Below are 10,912 nucleotides of genomic sequence, written 5' to 3' on the forward strand. Positions count from 1 at the left end.
TCTTGAATGCCTATTTTCTAAATTATCTTGCATGTATATACTGGCTGTTTATCACTGTGAGCTACTGGACAGACACCAGTCCTGAAGTGAACAGAAACAGATGAACGGGTGCGACCATGTTGTCTTCTCGCATCTCATCCATCTTCTCCACCCCTTCCCCCTCCCCAGTCGCCGTGGGATCAGCCAATGAAATGCTTGGGATTTGGTAGGCAGTGTTGCCTGGGTTCATTTAAGTTCCCAGTTGGTATGGGTTCGATGGTTGGGAGTCTCAGGGGTGGAGGTTAAAGGCTATGGTGTGAGCTGGGCATTGAGTGTTGGTTGGGTCGGCGTGGGGGTTGGGTGAACGGATGGCTAGCTCTATTGATGCATCGCTTAAAGGGACAGGGCTTGGATGGGTGAAGAACACATTTTGCCAACAGAGGAAAGGTACCAGGAGTTTGGTGGCCGATATGACGCTATCAAACCTGTTATTAAACACTGCATGTGATCATCTTCATGATAACATCTAACTAGCCAACTAGCTATTTATTCAGCTAATTAGCCCAGTAGGCTACTGTAACAGCACTGTTTCCTAGCAAAATATAATTAATACATTTCTCAAAACCTAAAACAGATTTTTTGCAGTTATTAATAACCACAACATGACTACTAAATAAATGACCAAATCAGTTGCCTGTAGACACAGATCCAGGATCAGCCAATTTCCAGCTCTTCGGTGAGGGACTGTTACTCTCCCCAGATCTGAGGGGAAAATCTAGGGGATTCACCTCAGTTAATTCTGTCAGGGCGACATCATCCTTCTACTCCCAGCTAATGTCTAAACAGAGATACATCTGGAAGATCTGATAGGCTACTCCCTATCTTTCACCTCTTCATGTCCTCTTTTTCTCTCCTAAATAAGTCCCCCTGATCTCCTTCACATCACACATCTTCTGTGTAAAAGTGAAGTAAACATCTGCAGACCAATCTATGGGTGAATCTGTGAGTACTTCTTTGTTTCTAGTCCCATGTAGCTCTGTTGGGACAGGATTTTGTGTGCAGTGGCAGAGTTGAGGTTGAGATTCCTGTTAAGTATGGTAATGTATGCAGTTACTTCTGGACATTGTTCTTAATAAGATTTAGATTACTTTAGTTTTATATTATTATTTGTTTCTTTATTTTGGTATTTTCAGAATATGTTCAATGGTTCTTTTATGGAGATTCCCCTGCTCCAGTTCTTATGCACTACTCTATCATGCTGACCTACACACATTTGCTTTTAAATCTTTGTGTGGTCCAGAAACCTAACTCTTACCCAGGAATCTGTCTCAAACCTTAGCCTTAAACTTAACCTCAATAATCTAATGTTTTTGCCTAAACTAAACCAAGCCCTAAACCTAACCTCTAATGCCTAAATGTTAAAATAATTCTAATGCTATACCATATACACCCTAAGCCTAATCCCTTAGCCTTTATTCCTGTGTGGACTGGTCCAAAAAACTTGTGCAGACCGAGTTTTCAGGTTTTACTATGATGTATTAAAGGCAGGACAATCAAACTGAAACTTTAACTGACTGTCCTACACACACACACACACTCTCATATACACACTTCACATATACTCATACACACTTCACATACACACTTCACATATACTCATACACACTTCACATACACACTTCACATACACACTTCACTGTATTTTCTATTTACTCTGCCACCAGACCACGTCAGCCTTCTAGGCATTATTATAAATATTGGCCCAGATAGTATTGCATTGTCTTGTCACTCTTCCACGTTGATCCATTTCCTACTGCGTCATTGTATTGTTAGGGAAGGGTTCATTGGTAGGCACCCTGATCCACTAGCAGTGTCCAAATCTGTTGTTTTCGGCGTGGGTGATTTTCAGTGCGGGTGATTTAGTAACACTGGATTTGACTCTGTCCCTGACTTTTGTCACACTCAGCCCCTTTCTCTGCGTGTGCTCTGCTGCAGTCACTCTCTGCCCAACTCTCTGTCTTTATCTCTCTGCCCTGCACTCATTTCTTTCTGTATCACTCTGTCCTCTTTTCCTCTCTCTCTCTGTGTTTCTGTCTTTCTCCTCCTCTCCCTTTCTCTCTGTCTTTATCTGTCTATCTACCTCACTGTCTCTCTATCTGTGCCCATGTGTTGGGGACGTTCCAGGGCAGCTGGCAGAGTTCTACAGCTGTCGTCAGTGTGTCCGCTTTCAATACACCCATTCTTTGCCCTCACCCCTCAGTCCCTCAAACCCACCCAACCCCTGCATGCTCACACACACACACCCACACACTCTCCCTCCCTCCCTCTCTTTCTCCCCTCTCTTTCTCCTTCTCTCTTGCTCTCTCTCTCTCCCTCTCTCTTTCTCCCACAGTCTCTCTCCCACCCTCTCTCTCTCCCTCTGTCTTCCACCGTGTCTCTCCCTCCCTCTCTCCCTCACCTCCCCCTCTCTCCTTCTCTCTCTGTCTCTTTCTCCCTCTCTCCCACCATCCCTCTCTCCCTCCTTCTCTCTTCCTCCCTCTCTCTCTCCTTTGTCTCCCTCTCTTTCCCTCACTCTCTTCCTCTCTCCTTCTCTCCCTCCTTCTCTCCCTCCTTCTCGTTCCCCCCCTCTCTCCCTCCCCCTCTCTCCCTCCCTCTTTCTCCCTCCCTCCCTTCTCTCCCTCTCTTCCTCTCTCTCCCTTTCTCTCTCTCTGAGACCAGGCCGACAGAGGGATATACAAGCTGGCAGATGCTGATGATCTGAGCCACACACCCTCTTTCAGTGTGGCTCCTGTGTACTGAACCAGGATGTTGAAACCTGAATCAAAACACTGTGTGTGTGTGTGTGTGTGTGTCTGTGTCTGTCTTTGTCTATCTGTCTGTCAGACCTGACAGCTTTCTGCATTGGCAGTCAGTGCAATGAAGCTCATCGTTTTTTGTGTGGTTTTTTTATGGCCACAAACTTTTTAGTCGTAAGGCTCCAGTCTTGTCGATATACCTGTGACATGCTTTAACAGGCCTCTCTGTCTCTGGCAGCCATGCACACGGTCCCATTCCCTGGTACTTTAGGGTCCGATTCAGAGCCACTATTATCCGCAGAGTATATTTACACCTGGCCCAACATAAACTGTGTAATTTACACAAATCTTACACGTTATCTACATCCACATGAAGTATAAATTAACCAGCAACAGTGATTCCAGACTTTATATACATAGAGTTTAAATTACATTATATACTGTCAAACACATTGTCCAGATACATACTGTATAAAACACATCTACCTATAATATTTATTACATTATCAACATACCGTATAAAGTACATTATCCACATACTGTATATATCACATTATCTACGTAACTTATAAAACACATTGCTGTATACAAGACATTATGTAAATACAATATTTGTCACATTATCTATGTACTGTGTACAATAAATTATCCTCATTAAGTGTAAAGCATTATTGACATAAGATATTAAATACATCTATTTGCAGAAAGATCCAGAGGTGGTAAATCTTTGTCCTTCAACACAGCAGAAACTTCCTAGTTTAGCTGTAACAGACCTGGAAGCTGTGTTGAATTTATTGAACGTATTTTCATTCAGCTATGTTGGTCTGACATGTTGCCCAGGGACCAAGTACAGCAGCACCCGAAAGGAGCGTACACTCGATGTACTGTAGAGAACATACAGGCAGCATGAGTGTAATGAGGTGTCAACCTGAGAAGCAGACAACCCCAGCGTGATTCAATTAAATAAGGACTGACGTTTGATTATGTGCTGATATTGCATTAATTTGCTTTGTTTCCGAGTTTAGTGAATTACCATGTACATTTACGGTGCAATACTGAATATATTGGCTGAGATCAAGTATCCAGACACTAGGCAACATTTTGACCAATTCTACTTTTTTCCCCAGCCATGCCACATCTGTCTGTATTAGATACGTAAAGGATTTGCATCCATCTTTGACTGGAATATTTTCTAAGATTTCTTGACTTGTCTCATCATTTCTCTCTCTCTCTCTCTCTCTCCATTAAGGACCCGGAAACTCCAGATCAGAAACATTCCACCCCATCTTCAGTGGGAGGTGAGTCCCCCCTTAATCACCACAAGTGTCTGTTACAGTTTCGCCGCATCAATGTGTAAAAGTGGGCCCCTCGATGTCTTCAGAAGGTCTGTGTCAGCATATTCTGCACAACAGTCAGTTACCCGTAGGCACAGCTCCTACCAACAGGATGCTCTGTGTAGTCTAACGTCTGAGTTAGGAAGGTGAAAGGCATTTTCGATTGAACGCGGCTGTGGGCGCAAGCGTGCGTGCTCCTGTGCTCCTCCACGTGTGTGTGTGTGTGTGCCGATGTGGGCGTGGCATGGCGCACGCTGTCACTGACAGCTGGCCGATGACAGACCGCATGGCTGCCAAGGCGGAGCTCTTTCTCGCTCTGTCCCTCCCTCCCTCTCTCTCTCCTCCGCTACTTCCTGCCGGCGTGCTGTGCATGCTTCCCCAGCTGGCCACACGAGGGCGACGTCTCTCTCTCTCTCTGCGTCCCCGTTCGAGCCCTGGATGTGGGCCACAGCGTACCAACGAGAGGAGACACACGCCAAGTTGTCAGCATTACAACCCCACTTCTAATTGCTCACACCCGGGCATCAAACCAAGTGTCTGGTACCCATCCCTGCCTTTAAATCAGCACATCCCGTCCAGGGGATGCTTTTATCCAACGCCCGGTACAGAGTTGCAAGGCATTTGTTTTTGCATGGGTGACCTTCGAACCCGCGGCCCTTGACCTGTAAGATGAATGTTCCACCAGCTTATCTGCACCCAGCCTCTGTGTCTGATTTTAAAGTGAACACGTGTGAACATTTGAGGGCTGGAACTGCTTAACACAGCTGCAACATAAGAGACTGAGGGGGAAAATGTGTATCTGTGAATGTTGAAACACAACGTTAATGAAAATGTACTCTGCCCATCCAAAGGTGCTGGACGGTCTTTTGGCACAATATGGAACTGTTGAGAACTGCGAACAAGGTAAGATACTGAAGTTCCCTCTGGGAGAAATAAACATGTTACACTCTCAGTGATTCTGCCTTAATTCCTTCTGAGCTCCAAAATCTATGGATCATGTCCGTGCAATCATCTTTACCATTTAAAAAGCCAGATCACAGGTGAGGTTTCCCCTGTAGTCTAAGCATCGCCCATTGTAGTGGGTACAGGTCATTCGGACAGAGCTGTACAGGTCATTCAGAAAGAGATGTACAGGTCATTCAGAAATAGAGGTTTAGGTCATTCGGACAGGGATAAACAGGTCATTCAGAAAGAAAGGTACAGGTCTACCTGAAACCTTTCAAGAGGTAAGTCTTTATGTGAGCGGTGTATTGTTAGTTCTCAGTCCTCTGTCTGCACTACAGATTTGATCAATGGGAGATCCCACGTTTCATCTTAGATGCATGTCAGTCAATAGGAATGTCTCTTGGTGCTGGAATGTTCAGGATATGGGTCTGACAACAAGGTATGTTTATTGCCGCTGACTTATGCAATCTCCCCTATTTTCTCTTCTCCTCTCATTCATTTGAACCCGCTCCCTCCACTCCTCTCTCCTCTCCTCTCCTCCCCTCCCCTCTCTTCTCCTCCCTCCCCACCCCTCCCATCTCCTCTCACTCTGGCTCCTTTTCTTAGTGAACACAGACAGTGAGACAGCAGTGGTAAACGTCACATATGGGACACGGGAACATGCCAGACAGTAAGTCTCTCGTTGTCCTGTAATATCCATCCGTGTCATCCATCCGTGTCGTCCATCCTTGTCATCCATCTGTGTCATCCACCTGTGACATCCATCTGTCAAATCAATGTTAAGCAGATCTTTTGTAGATCTCTACTTCCTAAATATGCTTCTCTAGATTTCTGCTTCCTAAACATGCCTTTGGCTTCATACCTTTTACCGCCTGTTCTGCAAAACCTTTCCTATCCATATGAATTAAGCAGTTAATGTAAACAATTAGGCACAAATTTCATAGTATTGGAACAGTCCTTGTTGGTGATGTCACTCTCCTGACCTCTTGTGGTGTGATGTTAGGATTACAACTGGAAATGCTGTGTGCTGAAACAAATATCAAAGCAGTGAAAGCAATGACCTACCTCACGTGCCGCTGATGAATGTATCACCACTAGGGAAGGTTTCACCTATCAAAAGCACAATGGCATCGTTAGCCCTGGGTGTCCGGGGTGTCCGATTGTGCATCACGATAATGTTTGCGTAGAGGCAGCTAGCATGTGCTTCGAAACTTTCCGAATGAAAAATTCTGAATGTTTTGTGATCCTAGCAACGCCTGTGCAAAAGCGTCACTCTGAGAAATGTATCTTTAAAGGTCATTTGAGTAAAAACAGGAATAATTACTTTTTAAAAGTGAAATCTAACATCCACGTTTTCCCCAGGGCGATCCAGAAGCTGAATGGCTACGAGTTCGAAAACAACTCTCTGCGAGTCTCCTACATCCCCGACGAGACGTCCGACGTCGAATCCCAACGGGGCCCCGACAATGGCCGCCGTCCTGGTTATGGGCCTCGCGGTCCCCGCGGAGGTTCTCCTGGCTCTGGCATGCCCTCCAAGCACCAGCACGCCGACATCCCCCTAAGGCTCCTGGTGCCCACACAATATGTGGGCGCCATCATTGGCAAGGAGGGCGCCACCATCCGCAACATTACCAAACAAACCCAGAGCAAGTGAGTGAACATGCTAATGTCGTCTCAGAAGGTGAACATATTGCTAGAATAGACCGTACAGCAGTCATTGTTAAGGCAGAATGTTGCGGAAGCGTTCCACAATCCGAAGGGAACACGATTGAATTGGAACTCACAAAACGTGTGTAAAGTATAGTTTAATGACCTGCGTGCCAGTTTCTGGCCTACTACACTGTATGATGAAAAACTGATGCACCTGCCCTCTCCCACCTGTCCTGCCTCTAGGATCGACGTCCATCGCAAGGAGAATGCCGGCGCGGCTGAGAAGCCAATCAGCATCCACTCCACCCCTGAGGGCTGCTCCACCGCCTGCAGAATGATCCTGGACATCATGCAACAGGAGGCCAAGGACACCAAGACGTGAGTTCAGCATCCATGGAACAGTAGCAGTTTCCATCCTGCCAGTTCAGAACTTCGGTCAGTCAGTCCTTTATGGGTGATCCAACAGAATCCTGAACTCAGACAGGAGTGGACATTTATGCATGCTGTTAGGAAGTGGCACATTTGTTGTCGTTGGTTTTGTGGCTTCGGTTTCATTCTGCAATCTCCCCGTCTTTGGTCCCTGTAGGGCTGAGGAAGTTCCTTTGAAGATCCTTGCTCATAATAACTTTGTAGGCCGACTGATTGGCAAGGAGGGGCGCAACCTGAAGAAAGTGGAGCAGGACACCGACACCAAGATCACCATCTCTCCGTAAGTTACATGGAAATACACACATCCTGCACAAATCTGGAAACACACTTAAAATATACACATACGCACATCCTGTACACAATCAGGATGACATCTAAAAACATACACACATCTGGAAAGAAATCCAGAAGAATCTGGACACACATCAAAAAATGTGTAAATAATCTGGAAACATATCCTGAAACACACAGGTCCCTTGATACAAAGATGACCACGGTCAATGAGGAAAGATCATGCACCACGCTGACATCAGTGATGGAAACTGATCCAATGACTGAGACTGTTTGGATGTACCGACTTGTTTGTTCTTGGTTTCTGATGCTCAACCAAAGCTGACTGACAACATTCCTTGTGCTCTTTCTCCATCTGCTCCTCCATCCCTTCTTTTTCTCCTGACCTCTTTCCTCTCCTCCTCTTTCACCCCCCCTCCCCCAACCCCTTTCCCCTCATGTCCACAGACTGCAGGACCTGACCCTGTACAACCCAGAGAGGACCATCACAGTGAAGGGACCCATTGAGGCCTGCTGCCTGGCCGAGACAGAAATCATGAAGAAAGTACGCGAAGCTTACGACAACGACATCGCTGCCATGAATGTGAGTCAATGCTCAGTAAATGCATCGGCGTTACTCTTTGAAACACTCCAGGTTAGTCACATGACACGGTCCCTGTACTGGTTGAGTCAAAGCGGACTGTTGGTCGACTGCTCATCCACTGTTCAGTTGCTTGCTGACGGCACTCTGTGATTTGTATGCTCTGGCAAAACTGCTGAATATTCATACTGATTGAAAGTATAGAATGTTTTGCTCACCCCAATGGGTTCAAAGGTGTGCCAGTTTGATAGGGAACCCGAAAAATGTCAGACACTGGCTACTTGGCTGGTGTTGTCCACTCACTTAAAGTCTGCTTCATTAGTCAGCCACAGGATATGAGATGGGTCCAAATACAAAGGATTCCTACTGCCTTGCTAGCTGGCCAATGAAGCTAGTTATGACATGGTGAATACATTGTTTTTGGGGACGGGCAAGGATAGGCAGGTGCATGTCTGTAGTACATCTGTGAAGATGAGATAGCTGCACAGTATCTAAGTGTGTCTGGAGAGACCAGGTTCACTGGCTTTCCTGCTGTTCTACAGACTGTTGACTGATTGCCGTGAAACAAGAAGAGTTGGGGCAATGAGGGCAGATGGTTCACATTTCAGCGGGGTACTCTTGGTAGACATTAAGTTACCACTCAGCGTTAGCAGCAAACGTTCGTTATCATGTCCGCTCAAACTTATCCCTCAGATCAGTTATGTTGGCCCTTACCTGCTTATTGTCTCCAGCAACAGACTCATCTGATTCCCGGACTGAACCTCGGAGCTCTTGGACTCTTCCCGCCTTCAGGTTCCATGCCCCCTCCGCCACAGGGCAACTCTGGATCCGGAGCCCCCTACGGTTCTTTTGGGGCAAGTCCACAGGCTTCTATATTAGTTGGGTTGCTGTTTTTGATATCTCATTTGTTCTTGCTGGCTTGCTTGGGTTAGGCCTCGGGGGGTGGTGAGTGCATCTAGCTCGGTGGGGTGGCATTGATCGACCAGCGGCTGTGGTGTGGTGGTGGTGGCCAATAACTGTCCAGTGTGGCCCTGTAGGCACCTGAACAAGAGACGGTCCATGTGTTCATCCCAGCCCAGGCCGTAGGAGCCATCATCGGCAAGAAAGGACAACACATAAAACAGCTGAGCCGCTTCGCCGGAGCCTCGATTAAGGTGAGAGATTTGCCAGTGTCCAAAGGTGGCAGTTCGCATAGGGAAAACTGGTCAACGAGAAAACATGATGCCCCGTGGATTATGCATTTCGTCACTGCTCTTCATCATCACAGACCACAGCAAACAATGTTTTTACTCCTGTTTACATTGACATTACCTGTTACTCTCCAGATCGCTCCAGCTGAGGCTCCAGACTCTAAAATGCGAATGGTGATTGTAACCGGTCCCCCTGAGGCCCAGTTCAAGGTAAGGTAGGGTGGGAATATCGTGTGTTCTGTCAGGGACTGTGACTCCTTCCTCATGGTGTTCAAATCTCTCTTTATGTTTGCCCTCCACACTGTCCGGCTCTTCTCATGCCAGTGGTGGCCCACTCATTAAGGCGTTAGGAATTAGGCCGTGTTTAGGTTATGTTATACATTCAGAGAGAAGTGTGGTGGAAGTGTTAAGCTTTGGATTGCATATGAATTGCTTGCCTATGGGGAAGGCAGCATCAATTAGAATTAGAGAAATAGGACTGATTTGGGAGTTTAGACTTAAGAATTTGGACAGAGCGATCAATGCAAGCTGGACAGAGTTTTTGCCATAATGCAAGGTAACTGTGGAGTTTTGATAAATATACTGTATCTTGCTGCATATTGATGAGTTACCAGTCTTTGTTTTACTGCAGTCATAACACAGGCACTGTAGCTACTACCTTGTTTCTCATTTGACAGCATGTTTTGGTTACAGTGCATGGCCTAATTCGGTGGTCAGTGACAGTTCATGTTAAGCATTGGCCACCGGACAATAAATCTTATTATTGGGAATATGTATCACTTTGTTGCTGGCAACTCCTTAGATTACTTTCTGGCGGTAGCAAGGTAACTATCAAGGTAACCTCAGCAACAATGTTCAGGGATAGTTAGAATAGTCTCTGAATAACTTTCATATGTTTATGTTAGTTCTGGTTTGACAAAACATTTCTCTTAATTCTCAAAAAAAAAATACAAGAAATTCTGTCTGTCACTAGACTTGAGATACTACAAATATCCTTTGCTTCATTCAAACTGCTTTTTTGTGTCAGAAATAAAACACTTATCTTAGGGGGGAAGTCTTCCCCATGTTACTTTACGTTTTATTTATTTGTGTAATGAAGGGAGGGATTGCATGAAGGAATTGCATGAAGGGAGCAAAGAATATGTTTATATAAACATTCTGTTACCATTATCCCCCACTACACAGCGCAGCAGTTACGGTTTGTTTCTGCGGAGTAAAGTAACTTTGACTCTGTCGCCCCCTGCAGGCTCAGGGTAGGATTTATGGCAAACTGAAGGAGGAGAACTTCTTTGGGCCAAAGGAGGAAGTGAAGCTGGAAACACACATTAAGGTGGCAGCCGCCGCGGCCGGCCGAGTCATTGGGAAAGGCGGAAAGACGGTGAGTGTCAGCCGAGGAGCTTCTCTGGGTCATGTTCAGGCTCTATCATGTCGTGTCTTTGTTGTGGTTTGGACACTAAATTCTGTGCCTATTTTCTGTACCTCTTTTCCAGGAAAGCAATTTTCCTTTGGCTTTTTTTCCTTAGCGTAACTAAACATGCTTAACTAAGCATGCGACCAGTAATAAAAGTTGTTCTTAAACATCTTTGTTCCTCAGGTAAACGAGCTGCAAAATCTCACCGCGGCTGAAGTAGTGGTGCCCCGCGAACAGACCCCGGACGAGAATGACCAAGTTATCGTCAAGATCATCGGCCACTTCTACGCAAGCCAGGTGAGGATTTT

General features: G+C 45.9%; 1 protein-coding gene across 4 annotated transcripts in view; it reads left to right on the forward strand.

Moving 5' to 3' along the window:
* The window catches only part of igf2bp1 (insulin-like growth factor 2 mRNA binding protein 1), a 55,215-nt gene that overhangs the window by 37,778 nt on the left and 6,525 nt on the right, over nucleotides 1-10,912 (forward strand). For 2 of the 4 annotated variants that reach the window (XM_010874657.5, XM_010874661.5), the window contains 12 exons: nucleotides 4,024-4,072; nucleotides 4,960-5,011; nucleotides 5,660-5,723; nucleotides 6,416-6,703; nucleotides 6,947-7,081; nucleotides 7,290-7,412; nucleotides 7,871-8,006; nucleotides 8,735-8,857; nucleotides 9,041-9,157; nucleotides 9,329-9,403; nucleotides 10,440-10,571; nucleotides 10,788-10,901. In XM_010874657.5, coding sequence (XP_010872959.1) covers nucleotides 4,024-4,072; nucleotides 4,960-5,011; nucleotides 5,660-5,723; nucleotides 6,416-6,703; nucleotides 6,947-7,081; nucleotides 7,290-7,412; nucleotides 7,871-8,006; nucleotides 8,735-8,857; nucleotides 9,041-9,157; nucleotides 9,329-9,403; nucleotides 10,440-10,571; nucleotides 10,788-10,901 — 1,408 coding nt within the window. The remainder of the gene's footprint in view (nucleotides 1-4,023; nucleotides 4,073-4,959; nucleotides 5,012-5,659; nucleotides 5,724-6,415; nucleotides 6,704-6,946; nucleotides 7,082-7,289; nucleotides 7,413-7,870; nucleotides 8,007-8,734; nucleotides 8,858-9,040; nucleotides 9,158-9,328; nucleotides 9,404-10,439; nucleotides 10,572-10,787; nucleotides 10,902-10,912) is intronic. The other 2 variants (XM_010874659.5, XM_010874660.5) reach the window with 2 other exon arrangements.

Source organism: Esox lucius, chromosome 11 (assembly GCF_011004845.1).
Source record: "Esox lucius isolate fEsoLuc1 chromosome 11, fEsoLuc1.pri, whole genome shotgun sequence".
Lineage (NCBI taxonomy): Eukaryota > Metazoa > Chordata > Actinopteri > Esociformes > Esocidae > Esox > Esox lucius.